The sequence below is a fragment of the Eublepharis macularius genome, chromosome 6 (genome assembly GCF_028583425.1).
Source record: "Eublepharis macularius isolate TG4126 chromosome 6, MPM_Emac_v1.0, whole genome shotgun sequence".
Classification (NCBI taxonomy): domain Eukaryota; kingdom Metazoa; phylum Chordata; class Lepidosauria; order Squamata; family Eublepharidae; genus Eublepharis; species Eublepharis macularius.
In genome coordinates, this window is record NC_072795.1 from 29563930 (window position 1) to 29581147 (window position 17218).

General features: G+C 45.6%; 1 protein-coding gene across 8 annotated transcripts in view; it reads left to right on the forward strand.

Annotated features, from left to right (window-relative positions):
• Positions 1-13599, forward strand: part of IFT80 (intraflagellar transport 80) — a 112584-nt gene extending 98985 nt beyond the window's left edge. For all 8 annotated transcript variants that reach the window (XM_054982590.1, XM_054982594.1, XM_054982593.1 and 5 more), the window contains 4 exons: positions 682-771; positions 871-1043; positions 8808-8931; positions 12559-13599. In XM_054982590.1, the coding sequence (XP_054838565.1) occupies positions 682-771; positions 871-1043; positions 8808-8931; positions 12559-12672 (501 nt within the window). In that variant the 3' untranslated portion in view covers positions 12673-13599. The remainder of the gene's footprint in view (positions 1-681; positions 772-870; positions 1044-8807; positions 8932-12558) is intronic.
• The last annotated feature ends 3619 nt before the right edge of the window (positions 13600-17218 follow it).

The following is a 17218-nucleotide window of genomic DNA, read 5'->3' on the forward strand; positions in this document are numbered from 1 at the left end:
AAAGCTAATCCATTTTAAGGCCTGCTCGTTGGGAGAGTTAAGTGCATCTTTCATGTTCACTTCATTAAAACAATGTATTTGTAAGTGCTTACTTTTCACTCGATAATGGCCATAATGTGGAAGCAAATGGTCGGGTGGGAAGCCACTGTTGAAACTGAACACATGAAGTTGCCTTACATGGAATCAGACCATTGGACCATCAAGGTTAGGATTGTGTACTCAGGCTGGCAGCGACTCTCTAGGGCCCCAGGTAGAGATCATTCACATCACTTGTTACATTATCCTTTTAACAGAAGATGCCAGGGATTGCATGCACCTGAGACTTTCTGCTTGCCAAGCAGATACTCTGCTATTGAGCCATGGCCCTTTAAAAGACTAAGGTCTTTTGAAAAGCTGGTTTGAAAAAACAGGAAAGACTGCTGTTCAGAGAGAAGGGAAAATGCCTTTGGGAATGTTCAAGACTGAATGTTTTTAAAGCAGGTTGGAACCAAGAATGTTTAGCATCTGAATAGACATTAATAAATATAATGGGTAGGACAGCAATGGAGGACAGTAGCTTAAGATGGGCTTTAACTTCCATAATAATAGTAAAAGTCTACTCATCTTTATTCTGAAAATGAATACTTGTAGTATGTAAGAGGATATGTCGCCTTTATTGTAATATATTGATTTCATTTTTAGGATCAAACTTTGTGGGCATGTTTAGCTGCTATGGCAGTTGCCAGTAAGGATATGGATACAGCCGAAATTGCCTATGCATCCATTGGTGAAGTAAGGAAATCAGGCTTAATGTGTTTTTTTTTAACCAAACCAGATTTGTTACATTAGACAACTGATTTCCTTGCAACATTTGCATATTTTTGAAAACAGATAGACAAAGTTAAGTACATTGGTTCCATCAAAGATCTTCCATCAAAAGAATCAAAATTGGCTCATATCCTGCTTTTCAGTGGAAACATACAGGATGCTGAAATGCTGCTTCTTCAAGCTGGCCTTATTTACCAAGCTATTCAAGTCAACATTAACCTTTACAATTGGGAAAGGTAAAGTATTTCTTATAGATGTTACTGTTGTGAGAGATTCTTGTAATGTGACTTTTTCTTTTAATTTTAGAATTGAATTACCAGTGTTGGCAATTTTTCCTTTCATTTAGCTTTGAAGAAGGACTGACTGGGATTCAACAAGCTACTTTAGGTTGAATCCATTGGCTGGTTGATACCAAACTGAGATTATTTTACTGTATTTTGAATAGCAAATACCCATGCCATTTTCCATACTGCTTCCAAAGCTGTTCTTAGTTTCAAAAATGGTACTAATTGTACCGTCGTGTGATTCTGCTATCTCTTAATACCTCTTCAGATTCCTGGCCTACTGCATCTTTCTTCAGCCCTCATATTCCTAATTTTAAAAAGATTTTTGTTATTTGTTATTTATTGATATTTTAAAGACAGGTTCATCTTCGTTCTTCTGTGCCTCCACACATGGGGACTGCGCAGGCCAGCTGTTGGAGAATTCTTTACAGCTTCTATAGCTCCGAAGGGGCCGTTTGTCGTGCGCCTCAGCGACCGTTTTCCCCACCCAAACGGTTACATGCTCCTCCAGCGACCAACGGCCCCTTCCCTCAGTTCTCTTCTTGCCGCCGCTTGGAGAGAACGTGAGCTTCGTTGCTCTGTCACCGTTGGTGTACTTTTGGATCTTCTGGATCATCTTGACTTGTTGGATCTCTTGGCATTGACTTCGGAACTCCTCTTGACTACGAACTGTTGATTGATTTGGACTTTGTTGGAAACCGGTAATTACGACTCGGACTGTTTGACCCTTCTGTTTGCCTGCCCCCAAAGATGGCCTCAAAGGCACTCTTTAAACATTGCGTGAAGTGCCACACGAAGATGGCTCAAACTGATGGCCATGAGCTATGCCTCTTCTGTCTGGGGGAGACCCATAACATGACCACATGTAAGGTCTGTCAAGGGTTCACCCATAAGGCCCGGCAAGATCGCCAAGCCCGGCTGAACTCCGCCTTGTGGAAGTCTGTTATGTCGGAGGCCACCCCGATGCCCTCATCCAAAACCGGCCCTGGCCCCTCTGCCGAACGGCGATCTAGAGCGGGTTCAGTAGCCTCAGCGAGGTCGGGGTCGAAATCGCGGCCCCCAAGTGCCTCAGCGTCGAGAGTGGCCTCACCGGCGCAGCGTTCGGCAAGGCCGCCCCGAAGCGCGTCTTCTACCCGCTCGGAACTGAAAGCGCCCACTTCGGAACCGAGGATCGTGGTGCCGAGCCCCCAGTCAGAGCCGACGTCCGGTTCGATTCCGATTAGTGCAAAGGGGTCGAAGCCGAGGTCCGCTTCAAGAACGAAGAGCCCTTTGGTTCCGAGGTCCTCGTCGGAGCCACCGGCCAAGAAGAAGAAAACTAAACATCGCCACCGATCACTGCGTCCTGTTCCAGAGGACGTCATTATAATTCCTCGCACGCCTTCTCCTCACCTGGGTTCCCCAGAACCAGAGGAGGTCCCGGAACCGATACCGGAACCGATGGCTTTTGAGGTCGTGCCGGGCGAGTTTTCTCCAGGGCCGGAACCGAGCCCCTTGGCGAGTAGGAGCCGACCATCACCTGCCCGTCGTTCCCCAGCTGCTTCCGACCGTGATCGACGTCAGTCTGAGGAGAGTGTCGGTTCCGACCGTCCCCTCGCTTCCCATCATCGCCAGGCTTCCTATCTTCCCCCGACATACCACTGCCAGTGGGAAGGGGCACCTGCCGGTTTCTCCTACTCGGAACCGAGGCCTTCCACATCAAGGCAAGCGTGGCTCCCTCCGCCGATCCAGGGAGAGGAATCACAGCACTGTTCTGAAGGGGAAGAAGTGGAGAGCATGGGGGACTACCGTTCCGAGTCCTGGTCCGAGCCGTCACCGGATGACAACGTGGCGCCGAGCTCCAGCTCTCCATACGAGGATCTGAGAATCTACTCAGACCAGATGGCCCGGATGGCTCAGGCGCTGGAGATGGACATCTCATCGGCGACCCCCCAGACCAAGGACAAGCTTCTGAAAAGAATTTACGGGGACAACCCAGCATCCATCGGCTTCCCCATGTTGGAATGAATTGAGGAGATTGTGGAGAGGGTCTGGAAGGTGCCCTGTGACCAGCCTGCGACTTCCAAGAGGATCGAGCAGCTTTATAAGATCAAACAGGGCACCTGGCAAGCACTGGCGAAACACCCTCCACCCTCCTCACTGGTCACAGAGGAATTCCATCCTCGACGTTCAGGCCCGCCTTCGGCACCACCTGACAAGGAGGGCAGGAGGCTTGACACACTTGGCAGACGCCATTACTCGATCGCATCTCTGGGCCTCAGGATTGCCAACTAGCTGACAATCATGGCTGGTTATCAACTTTATCTCTGGGAAAAGTTGGCATCCTATGTTGGGGACCTCCCACCTGACAAGAAGGCTGTGGTGTCCCTTCTACAAACCGAGGCTGTGCGGCTCTCCAAGCAGCAGATGAACACGGGGAGCCACGCTGCCGACACTGCTGCGCGGGGAATGGCTTCAGCAGTGGTCCTCAGGCGCCACTCCTGGTTAAGATTGACCGCCCTCTCACCGGAGGTGAGGTCCAGGGTTGAGGGCCTGCCCTTCGAAGGGGACTCGCTATTTTCCACTTCTACCGACGAGGCCCTGAAGAAAAAGAAGGAGGACAGGCAGACGGCGCGGTCCTTGGGGCTGGCCCCGGCGGACAAGCCCACCTCCAAGCCACGGTACGCTCCCCGGTACGGCCCGTACCACTACCAGGGCAGGTACCAGCATCAGCGGCCGGGCTTCCAGCAATACCCCGCAGCGGCACTACCCTCCCGCACAACAACCAAGGAGGCGTAGACCCTTCAAGCCTCGCCCATCACAGCCGCCGGCCCAGCAGAGGGATCAGCAGGGTCCCGGGAGGCAGTACTGACGGGACACGCCAGCCGTATCCACAAATTTTTCGGACAGACTGAGGCCTTTCCTCTTCGAGTGGGAGTCAATAACATCTGACTCATGGGTCTTAACTATTGTTGATAAGGGATACGGGCTGGAATTCATTGAGCTGCCTAGGTGCAGTTCTCCCCTGACAGCTGTAAATAACACTATGGCCGAGCTGGATGCGGAGATCGTGTCGCTCTTGGCCAAGGGTGCTGTGGAAGAGGTGGCCTATGAGGAATCTCTGAAAGGGTTCTTCTCTAGGTTCTTCCTGGTACCCAAGAAGGATGGGGGTTTACGTCCCATTTTAGATTTGAGGGGCCTTAATGCCTTTCTCAAGGTTACCAAATTCAGGATGGTCACGCTGGCAACTGTGATCACCTTGCTGAAGAACGGGGATTGGTTTGCAGTCCTTGACTTGAAGGACGCCTATTTCCACGTAGGGATACGGGGGGAGCACAGGAAATACCTGTGCTTCGTTTACCGGCAAAGGGTTTTCCGGTATAAGGTGCTGCCCTTCGGCTTATCCACGGCGCCACGAGTGTTCACCAAATGTGTGGCTCCTGTGGTCTCCTTCCTTCGAGAGGAGGGCTGTACTATCTTTCCCTACCTCGATGACTGGCTCATCGTGGCTGGTTCGGAGGCTAAGCTGGTACTGGACATTGACTTAGTCCTTCGCACTTGTGAGCGCGTGGGGCTCCTCGTGAATTTTGATAAGTCCAAACTAGTGCCCAACCGCATGGTCTCCTACATCGGTGCACTGTTAGACTCTGTGGAGGGTAAGGCTCTGCTCCCCCTGGAGAGGGCTAGGTCCCTAAGGGGTCTTGTGTCCATGTTTAAGAGGAACCGTTTTCAATCTGTGCGCACTATCCAGTGCTTATTAGGTCATATGGCAGCGGCCACCTCTGTGGTCCCCTTCGCTAGGCTGCATATGCGCCCTCTCCAAAACTGGTTTGTACGGAGGTACAATACCATGCAGCACCCTCCGTCCCTCAAGCTCTCCATCCCAAGGGTCATCCTTTCCTCCTTGGACTGGTGGTTGTCTGATGACAATTTATTTAAAGGGACCCCTTTTGGCTATCAGCATCCTGACATCACAGTGACCACTGACGCCTCTCTGCTCGGATGGGGGGCTTATTGTGGTGATGAATGTGTGCAAGATGTCTGGTCTGAGAGGGAAAAGACCCTCCATATTAATGTGCTTGAACTAAGAGCCATTCGTTTCGCACTTGTGTCCCTTGCAGCATTGCTACAAAAGCGCCAGGTGTTGGTACAGACGGACAACACGACAGCCATGTACTACATAAATCAGCAAGGGGGTACAGCGTCCATGGCTCTCTGCCGGGAAGCCACGCTCACTTGGCAGTGGGCAGTCAGGAATGGTGTGATGCTTCGAGCTATACACGTGGCAGGTTCAGACAACACTCGGGCAGATGCACTGAGCAGGGTCCTCTTGTTGAACCACGAGTGGAAACTGCACGCAGAGTGCATTGGGCCAATCTTTCAGATGTGGGGCCATCCGGACATAGATGTGTTCGCAACTGCGGCCAACACCAAGGCCCAGAGGTTCTGTTCAAGGGCTGGGAGCGACCCCCTCTCTATCGGGGATGCCTTCCAATTTATGTGGACCCAGGGGTTGCATTATATGTTTCTGCCGTTCCCCTTGATTCCCAAGGTCCTGTGCAAAATAGAGGAGGACAGGACAGACTGCATCCTTGTGGCCCCCTTTTGGCCCAGGCAGATTTGGTTTCCCAAGCTCCTGCAAATGTCCCAGCGGACGTACGTGAGTCTGCCTCCACGGCAGGATCACCTGCGGAGCGGGAGCCTGTTCCATCACGACCCCGGGAAGCTGTACCTGTCGGCCTGGCGGATCTTTCCCCACCAATAGCATTTTCAGAGCAGGTGGAAAGGGTCTTAGTGAATGCTAGGAAGCCGTCCACTAGGCGCTCCTATGCTGCTAAGTGGCATAGATTCGAGGCGTGGGCGCTTGCTAAAGGAGTGGTGCCTGCCAGTAGCCTCCTCGGGCTCATATTTGATTACCTGTGCCAGCTGAGGGACCAAGGGTTGAAAGTCACCTCCCTCAAGGTCCATCTCGCAGCTTTCTCTGCATTCCATTCTCGAGTAGAGGGTGGCACAGTGTTTTCTCACCCTAAGTCCCGCCAGTTCCTGAAAGGGATGTTTAACCTCTACCCGCCAGTGTCACCTCCTGTACCTCTGTGGTCTCTATCCCTGGTGCTTTCACGACTGATGTTGCCTCCATTCGAGCCTCTGGCAACCTGCCCCTTGGATCTATTGTCATACAAGGTGGCTTTCCTGGTGGCCGTAACTTCTGCCAGGAGGGTTAGTGAGCTGTCAGCCCTGAGGTTTGACCCCCCCTTTCCTCCTGTTCCACTCTAATAGGGTGGTACTGCGTCCCTGCCTGGGATTCTTACCTAAGGTGGTGTCCGCTTTTCACCTTTCGCAGGAGATTACGCTGCCTGCGTTTTTTCCCCAACCTTCATCAAAGGGGGAAAGGGCCCTTCATACGTTGGACCTGAAAAGAGCCCAAGCATTCTACTTAGACAGGACTAGGGACTTCCGTGCTAGTCCTCACTTGTTTGTGTGTTTTGGGGCCAAGGATAAGGGTAACAGGGCATCTTCACAGACCCTGTCACGATGGATCGTGTCGGCCATTGCTAAGGCCTATGCTCTGGCTGAGGTGGCTTGTCCGCTTCAGGTCAGGGCCCATTCCACGAGATCTCAGGCTGCCTTTCGGCGCTCCTCAGGGGTGTGTCGCTCGTTAACATTTGTAAAGAGGCCACTTGGTCCTCTGCTGACACTTTTGTGAGGCATTATGCCGTTGATGTCAATGCAGAGCAGGATGTTTCTGTGGCCAAGGCTGTCCTACATTCCCTTTTTTCCTAAGGGAGTCTTGGATGGTATGTGGGTATTGCCAGACCCCTTGTGTTTGTATATATGTATATATGTGTATATGTATTTATTGGGCATATTTATTGCACATGTTGTGTATATATGTTGATATTCATATATGGTTGTTGTTTACATTTGTTGCACATGCTGATTGTTACTGTGTTATATAATAAAATTGAGTTGGACTTCACCCCACCTTCCTTATTGTGTGAAGCTTGGTACTCTCCCATGTGTGGAGGCACAGAAGAACGAAGATGAAAACAGGGTTGACATACCTGTAACTTATGTTCATCAAGTTCTTCTGTGCTGACACACAACCCTTCCTCCTACCCCACTGTGAATTCCAATGCAAGATAAGGTGATGGCTGTAACGAAATTTGGTGTTTTTAAAGGGTTATGGCTATGTGTATTGGTCAAGCGGCGGCAAGGGAGAACTGAGGGAAGGGGCCGTTGGTCGCTGGAGGAGCATGTGACCGTTTGGGCGGGAAAACGGTCGCTGAGGCGCGCGACAAACGGCCCCTTCGGAGCTATAGAAGCTGTAAAGAGTTCTCCGGCGGCTGGCCTGCGCCTGCGCAGTCCCCATGTGTGTCAGCACAGAAGAACTCGATGAACATAAGTTACAGGTATGTCAACCCTGTTTTGCCTTCCATTTTATTACAATTGGTAGAGAAGGGAAGGGTTAAGTAACTTCCTTGGCTTACTTCTACTTTCACTGAAATTGTCCCCTCCCTAGGGTTGCCAGCCCTTTGCTTACAACCCGTGGGAAGGTTGAGGGGGGTGGGGCACAGACAAACAGGATCAGCATTGTGTGATGCTGCTATGTCATTTCTGGCCAAAAAACTGAAAGTAGTATCACTTCTAGTTTTTTTACTGGAAATGACATCATGTAACTCCACCCCTCCATTTCCCCTCCACTGCCCAAGTGCATACCAGCAGGGGTGCGAGGAGTGCCATTGGGGGTCCCACCACTGGCAACTGTCAAACCTCCCCCACCCAGTGGAGAAGCAATACCTGGGAAATAGAAATGTGATTTGGTTATGTGGTACCAGACTAACAGTGCAATCTTAAGTACACTTTCCTGGGTGCAAGTCCCACTGAACAAACTAAAGCAGGGTTTTGACTAGACCTGCTTAGGATTGTTCTCTAAGACAATGAGTTGGGAAGTTATTGTTTCAAATGTCATTTCTTCCACAAAATCACAGATCAGGTGAGCCACTCAACTACCCTTCTCTCAGCTTCAGTCCTCTGCTCTACATGTTGTGGTTGTTTTTAGAAAGCGCTGAAGTTTAACACAGGGATTTGCTAAACATTCCCAGTCCAGAGTTTCATGGATAGGGAGTTCCAAATGAGTTGGTGTTCCCTGTTCATGTTGGAGTTGGAGAAAGCTTTATATGCCTGTCCCTGTTACATACACAGAGCCTTCCCCAATAATGAACGAAATGGTTCAGACTGTGCTCAAGCAAAGCTGCTTTATATATATTGGAGCCATCAGATTGATTCTCATAGTGGATCCCAGATATCACAAATTAAATCTAATACTTTCCCAGTGGGACCATAGTAGTCCATTGCATGTTATAACAGATTCTATCCCACAGATACATTAAATTTTCTTTAAACTTGATGATAGTAATGTTGCTTTAAAATGATGGCATGGTCTTTCTGAGATTACTATAGTCAAAGGAGAAAATTATGGAATACATAAATTTCAGGGTTTTTTTCATAGCACTCTAAGGTCAGTAAAAACATAACTGATTCTCATGACATACTTCATAAAAATTTGTCTACCCCATCAGCTTTGCCAGCAGTAATGCTAGGTTTCTTGTTGCTTTATGTCAGGAAAACTTTCCACCAGTGCAGTCACTCGTACAGCATGTTTTTTTAAAAAACCAAAGCATTTGTAATAAGGCCAGTTTCTGAGTTCAGCCTGATGAGCTCATTATTATTTTCTTCTAGAGCGCTAGAACTTGCTATGAAACACAAGACACACGTTGACACGGTTCTGGCTTATAGACAGAAGTTCTTGGATGACTTTGGTAAAAAAGAAACGAATCAGCGATTTTTGCAAAACGCAGAAGGGGCAAGTATTCTGTAGAACTTGAATCTCACAATTTATTATCTTTCACTTTTCAGGGCACTTTGAGGCATAATTTCTAATGTTATACAGAGCTGAGCCAAAGTATGTCAGGGTATGTCCCCTGACAGTCTTGACAACCATGTTGTATATCTATTATACAACTGAGTAATATTAAAGCAGAATTATTTAGTGAGATTATAGTGAGCCTTTTTTAATTGCTGAAGTTTTCAAGCTTGTGGTTTCACCAGATCCAGTAGAAGATGCTGTCTTAACCTGCTCCGGTGCTGACATCCTGAGGGACCAGCACTGCAACAGCATCAGTACTGTTCAAAAAGGGGCAACCTTTGGTAAGGTATAATGACTATTATCTGAAAATCATATGCAACTTTTGGCAATCCACATCATAATTCTTATACTTCCTCTGTATAACAGAGATAGAGACTTAGAAAAGCAGCCTGAAGGACTTAGCTTGGCTAGTAGTATCTGGCAAATTAACTGTAACAGATCTCAGCAGCCTCTGAAACAACATAAAATCACTGTGGCAGAGGGAGGCCTCAATTGGCTGTGAAGTTACAGATGTTATTTATGCCCTCTTTGATGGAAATACAGACTTAGCACACAACAAGCAAGGGAAGTTCAAATCCAGAGTACGATTTAGGCACGTGCAAAGGACTTAGTATATACTCCACTGGCAATGTTTGACTTTAAAAAAAAAACCCTGCTGGTTCCCATAACATGTCAGGTTCAAAAGTTTCACCATTATTTGAATCCTGGCCATTTATAATTTTATTAGAATGAGTGGATTTTGGTAGTGAAACTCTACCTCAGATTGTGGTGAAGATGGGCTTCTATTCTATCCATTCCATAAATTTCACTGGTAAATATGTGATACTCTTCAACAGTTAATTGTGGTGGTGACCTCAGAGATTAGATTTTACAATGCATGCTACTATATTAGTAGTGTCTTCTGAAGTTAAACATAAAAATCTGGTTGAGTTATGAAAAATAATGGAAATAAAGATGGAAGTACATCATCAAATTCATAAAAATGTTTAAAGAACCAATACCTGGCACAAAACTAGATCTCTTTATTAGCTGTGTTCAGAAATCACTGTAAATTAGCTAGCTTAAAGCAGTTTGCTGCACAAATTCTGGTTAGTTTACCAGATGTATACATAACAGACCACACTTTCCCACAAAGTCCCATTTAATCTACTGTTTGTTACCCTGTCCACTTCTGAGAAGAACCCCCAGGTGATAGCTGGGGTGATAGCTCCAGCCCCAGGTGATAGCTCAAGCTCTGTCACCTTCAATAATTGGTGGGTGGAGGGCTGAGGAAGGTTGGTCACCTAAAGCAAGCTAAACTGCCTCTGCCTGTCTCTTGAGATTATTATTATTTCCCCTTCCCCTCCTCTCTTTCTGTCTAGCTGCTTCACTGAATTCTTGAACTTTTAAACTCTGAATCAAAATAAGTCTTTGAACCCTCCTCTCTCTCTTGCCCTTTTACTGCTTTTTAAAATTTCTCCTCAGAGGAGGTTGAAGTTGCTAAAACGCACGGTCTCTTAGTGACTTATCCCTAGCAGGGACAGAATGTGTGGAGAGAAGGTAGAGGGAAGGGAGCATTCTTAGAAAGCACTATGAAGAGCTGAAATTTTTCTATTGGTTAGTGTTTCTCTATCAGTATACAGGTAGCTAGCAGGGGCACTACTACAGAATAGGGTTGCCAGGGCCCCTCACCCTCCGGGCAGTGCAATAATGTCACTTCCAGGAAGTGACATTATTGCTCAGGGCCTAGTGCCACCCCTGGGAGCGCTCCTGAGCTGTGCAGCAGCCTGATTTCGGCCCGTTTGATGCTGAATTGAGGCCTAAATTGTTTGGGGCCCAAATTGGCCCGCTGTGCAGCACAGGAGCTCTCCAGGACCTTCCTGACAGCGCTCCCACATTCAGCAGTGGGCCAAATTGGGCCTGTTTGGGGCTGAAATTGGCCCACTGCAGAGCATGGGAGTGCTGCCAGGGCACCACAAGAGGCCCTGGAATGCTCCTGCGCTTCAAAAATTAAATGAGATTTGGGGGGGAAGTGTGGTCTGTTATGTATACACCTGGTAAATTAACCAGGGTTGTGCAACAAACTGGTTTAAGCTAGCTAGTTTACATTGGTTTCTGAACACAGAGACTGTGGCACAGATGCCACACAGGCAGCTGCCCTGGAGGCCACAGAAGCAGACACTGGCAGGAATGGGCACATGTACCCAACGGACGCCTCAGCAAAGGACTGGAGGGGCAGGAGACCCAGAGGAGGGCTGTGAAGGCAAGGGGCTCGTCTCTCCTGGAGGGGGAGGGTTTGTTTCCTTCCGTAACTGTCAGACCACCCATGGTGGCTATAACTGAAAGGGAAGAGCATGTCAAGGGACAGAGGCAGGCAGACCACGGATGAAGAGGCTGTTGGCAGCTACAACCCTCCAGTGGCAGGTCCACAGCTGGGAGGCCAAGAAGGAGCCAATAGGTTCCCTCCTACTGTGAAGGAGATGCGGCCCCTGGTCTGAGGCCTGGGAAACCACGACAGTAGATAAGAAAAGACTCACTATTTTGGAAAGGTTTTCAAGACCATTTTCTTTATGCAGGTTTTGTTATTTCCTGAAAGAAGACATCTCAGGATGAAAAAATGTTAAAACAAAGCTGAAGTGTTGATCATAACAAATGGCAATTTTATTCATATGAAATTACTGTGGCTGGTGTTTTGAACAACCTTCTGTGCCACTAGTACAGTAAAACAAAGTTGCTCCAAGTATTCTTCATAAGTAGCTACTTTCTGACTAATAGGACGAATATATTTGACTTTTATGCTTGTTAAGAGGACAGAGAGCTTATTTGTGCCTGTTTACCTCTTTGAGCATTCTGTCTTCAGTGCATGTTTAAATCACATGCGGTAGATGAAATCTATACCTTTTACTGGACCAATCTGTTTCAAATATTTCAGACTGCTGAACTGGCACATTGCTATTCAGGCCAGTATTAAGAGGTAAAACAGATCTTGTTTTGTGTTTAAAGTCACAGTCACCAGTTCTAGAATAATGGAGACAGGGACAAGCTCTATTAATTAGAATACAGGTAATTAGGTATTGTTCAGAGAAGCGATTGGCAGTTCTCTCAGAACCTATGTAAAATATGTTGCAAGTTAAAACATATAAGGAGACAAGCCAGTATTTCTCAGATGTAAGTTAAAGAGCAAAGTAAATTATTTGACAGTCATTGTCTTATAATGGTTCTGAAATATGTGACTCACTGACGAGCCAGATTAGGGTACCCTGTAGTGTGGCATGACAGAAGGTGTGTGTCAGGGCGGGGGAGGGTGCCACCAAAAATAAAAATTGGCTGGCCATCCATGTGCATGCTGAAAGGTTTGTCTCCCGCACACAGGCGTCTCTGGGTCCCAGCTATAGTAACCAGGATTGGTTTTTTAAAAAATTTGACTATCATGCTGGAGAAAGCTTTCCCAGATACAATAGGCCAAAAAATAAAAATATTATGAAAATATATCTCACAAAGTAAAGACTTGCCAGGTTAATTTATATGGACCTATTTTAATTAGGATTAATGGATACTTTCCTTCCCCCACTCTCTCTTCTGCAGCTTGAAGTCAACTGGGATAAAATCAAAGCCAAAATAGAGCTGGAAATTGCAAAAGAGAGAGAACGAGCCGCAGCCACTCCAGCAGTGAGAGCAAGCATAACCATACAGCACTAAGTGCCATGCTGATTGTATTACAAAGTGATTTTATCATTCTTTGCTCCTTCAACATGCTGTGTGAGAACAACATCTGGCTCCTGAAATTTGTATGAGTCTTCTTTATTGTTTACAAGAATGAATTCTGAATATATGGTTCTGATACTCATGAGAAGTTTCAGAATAGTAAATGTAGCAGATATTTGAAGGGTCAGATACTCTGTTACTGGAGTATTGTGACTTTGGCCTTCTTAAGTCTTCAGGGGGGATTGTCTGAATTGGTAGAACAGTTGAAGTATTTTCTTATATAAGTAAATGATCAGCTGTTCACCTTTTGCCCAGACAAGGACACAATTCTTTTTAAAAGCAGACCATTAGTTACCTTAAAACTTGTATGCTTAATATAAGAAACTTTTATTCATATACAAGCTGCAAGGTAATCGCAACCTCAAAACTAAGATAACATTACACCAAGTACACAGATTGCTGTTCTGAAACTACTTACTAATGAACGACATTAAAGAACTTTTAATTTCTAGTGTAAATGTTTTTTCAGACTTTAGTGTTAACTTTAGAATGAGAAACATAATGAACAGTTCCAGTCTTTTGGCTTATACAAAACAAACGTATAATGATGAAAAAATACCCCCCCAAAAGGTGAGGTAATAGAAGATCCTTGAATGGACTAACTTCTATTGACACAACTGTACAAGCTTAAACTTTGTATCTTGAAAGCCTGCATGCTTGTAGAAACTGATTAGAGATGCTGACCTTTTAAACCTCTCTCCTCTGGATTCAGTGAAATCCATCCAACACTCAGAATCTTGTTTTGTAATGTACAGTTTTAAATAACAATTGGATTTCCTGAAAATGTTCAATGTATGGTAATAAGAGCTTTGTTTTAAAAGGTTTACATATCCAGCTACTTAAAAGGAAAATATTTTGTGATTGCAAGCTTGTGTTTATTTCTGTTAAACATATTAGATTTCACCACTGCTACCAAAAATGATTCTCAAATAGAAGGAGAGGCAAGGGTGCGAGGGTAGTAGAATAGGATTCAGTCCAGGGATCTTTTACATCAGAGGTCTCCCCTTTTCCTTCTCCTCCCCCACCCCCCATCATATCAGGACTGCATCACAAATAAAATCAGTGTCGGCCCAAGCTGTGTAGTCGCAATATACAACAAAAGTGGTGACAACTGAGCTATAGGAAGAACTGAGAGCATTTACAGTACAGAGACAGTCAGAATGTCTTTTTAGTTTGGAATGTGTTGTTTCTGAATATTGTTATTGAAATATAGAAAGTCCAAGAAAGACAACTTTAAACCAAATGCACATTCTGGATTGCAGCCACAGCTACAAATTGACCATCAAAACTATTGCAAGTATTCACAGAGCAATAGCATCTAACGTATTTAATTACAGAGAAGTTACCTTTAAATGCTGAGGTCTATCAAATGATGAAAAATTATGACAGTAAATCAAATGTTTTATTGGGAGGGCAAATGGCAAAAATCATAACATTGATATGCACGTCAACAGAATGATGCCATGCAGCATCCATTGAAAATATTTGCCAAATCATGATATCTGAAAGCTTGTGTCTTCTAGCCATGTGAAAAATTCACAGCTTTCAGAATGAATTTTTTGCATTCTTTTCATCTTTATTGTGGTTTCTCCATGGCTGTGTCAGAAAAATCAGTCTCCATTTTGCATGTGAAAGAGCCATCCATACTATGCAGCAATTGTTGAAGAGGATTGATTTATCATAGTACAGTCAACTTTTAAAGCTTTTAAGGAGGTTTAGCATATTACAAGAAGCACGTGCAGAATTTATCCTGAGCACTTTGTTTTAGAAGTTTTTATACATTTCAACTACAATTCTCAGAGGCCTGTTTTCTATTCACTTAAAATGCTTTACTACTGTGACCTGTATGGACTCATTCAGATGGGAGAGGGGAAATTTTGATTGATTCCATACTTTATCTTTTGAGGCACATCAGCTGTTATATTTATAACTATCCAGAGCTATTCATCTTCTGCGCTTAAGTGTGCATAATGGCACCTTGTTGAGTGCAGAATTTGGATGCTTGCACATTTCAACTTTTGTTTATTTAGCCCCCTTGCTATAATGAAATATATATTTGAGGATATGTAATAAATAAAGTGGCACAGAAAATTGCTGCAGGTCGCCAGAGTACAAAATATAGAAGGAAGAGAAAGGATTATGCTGCCAAGATTACCTGCACCCTACCTCTGTGTAGAAAATGGCAAGTAAGAGAGGACTGCACCCCTCCTTACCCTTCCATACATTTGCTTAAATCTTTGTTTAAAGACATTTAACTACATAAGTAGTTTTGCCACAAGTCAGGAGAACCATCAGAACCCTTAATGCATGGAGAGGACTTAATCCTCCCCCGTTCCATCCCCCGCAAATGGCCCCACAAAGTGTCATTGGCCTTCTTGGGGGGCACTGCATGGGCATATACTACATATACAGTCCCCCCCACCACCACCACCAAAAAATTCCTCCTCTGCAGCAGTTTTGGGATGTAAAAATGGTGCAAGGAAAGCTGAAGCACCTTCCTGCTCTGCAATTCTGATCCAAATTGGTCCCTGCAGAACTTCAGAAATAAGTTCCCTGCAGCTGTTGTCCAGCCACATGGAATGAAAGTTGGGTTGGGAGAACCTTGACCCGACTAGTGGCAAAATCTCTCTTGTAGTTCAGCCCCAAGACAGCTGCCCAAACTACTTTGTGTGGGAGCAAGTTCAATGAATAAATTATGCACTGCAGAATGTAATTCCTTTTGTCGACTGCCCATCAATTTCATTTGGAGCCCCAACTTCTAGTATTATGGGAAAAGATGTTTTCTCTACTTTTTCCTCATCATAAGTAAGAAACAAACCCACTATAATGTTTTCCCGTCCTCACACCCCACTGTTTTTAAAAAAAAACCCTGAAAAGCCCCATTTTATGTCAGCAGTTATTGCACGACTAAAGTTCTGTGTATTAGCCTGAAGATACAATTCTCAGCATCCCAGACCTTCAGAAAAGCCTATTAGTTTCCAGTGAGCCCGACTGTTGGATATTAAAGTGCATATATTTTATACTCTTGCTATTATATTTTTTTCTCACAACGAAAATTCACTAATGCACAATACTCAAACTGCTTCTGAGGTTTTTCACCTGTGATGTTCCTGGAGAAAGCAGTTGTGAATTCTAATAGATAAACGGGGAAAATATAGAGTTAAGATGTAATAAAACTGCAGTGTTTGCATTTTTTTAATTCAAAAGAAGCAAAAATATATGTCCCTAAAACTTATGTCCCACTGTCAGAACTTTAGGTATATGCCAAGCCATTACACACCCCTGCAAGATTTTTAAAGTACTAAAACACTCCAGGCCCTGTTTCAAATGGGAATAATGCCAATTTAAAATGCTTTTTCAAAGCATAAGGCAAATCTGAAAAGTAATATGATCCTGGGATATTTGCTTTGGCCTTCATCACAGCAATGTTAAATGATTCCCATAATATAATTTGCAGCACTGAAGTAATTTGGGCATTGTCTCATTTATATTTAATAAATGTACAATTTTTATCAAAATTTGAGATAAGTAGAAACAATACATTCTCCTTTCTGTCTCTCTCTCTCTCTCCCATATGAGGATTTTGTGGGCGACTAAAGTGTGCTTGGATCTTCATGTTAAAGTGCTCAAAAGGTAAAAATAAAAGGATTGCCTTAAAGGGTCAGCTCAAAGGTCTGTTTGGTCCAGCAGTCTGTCTCTGACAGTAACCAGCCAGAGGCTCCTGGGAAGCTTGTAATGAAAGTATAGTCATCCCACATTGCTTATGCGCAATGTCTGTTAATGAGTATACCAATTTTGAACAGAGGATCGTCTTCGTCCTTCTGTGCAGCCCCACATTGGGACTGCGCAGGCGCAGGCCAGCCGCGGAAAAGATTTTTCTAGCTTCCAGAGATGTGAAGGGGACGTTCGGATCCACCGCGCATGCGCGCCGGTGTTCCCGCCAATTTTGAATGCATATATATCCGAACGTCCCCGGCATTCCCTCAGTTCCTTTTTCGCCGCCGTACGAAAAGGTTCTATTGTCTAGCATTTATCCTCTCAGCGTCTCTTCGGAGTTTTGGATTGTGATCTTCTGGTCGGTATTTTTTCCCCTTGTCGGTGGGAGATACCGTTCATTATGTCCCAAACTTCTTTGTTTAAGAAGTGTCTTAAGTGCGGCACTAAAATGACGCACTCGAACGGCCATGAGCTCTGCCTCATCTGCCTGGGCGAGGGGCATGTTGTCGAGCGCTGCTCCATCTGTATGTCCTTCACCCCGAAGGCAAGGAGTGATCGGAAGGCCAGGCTCCGTGCCTTTTTGTGGGATGCTAACCTTCTCCCCCCCAAGCCATCCGGCTCTTCGGGAGATAGACCCCGCTCCGCCGCTCCGTCGCCGGCGCCGTCTCGTAAGTCGCCAGAGCAGCTCCCCACGGAACCGACGGGGCAACCCGTTCCGGAGGCCCGACCTGACTCCGGTTCCGGGGATCGTCCTTCCGACCGG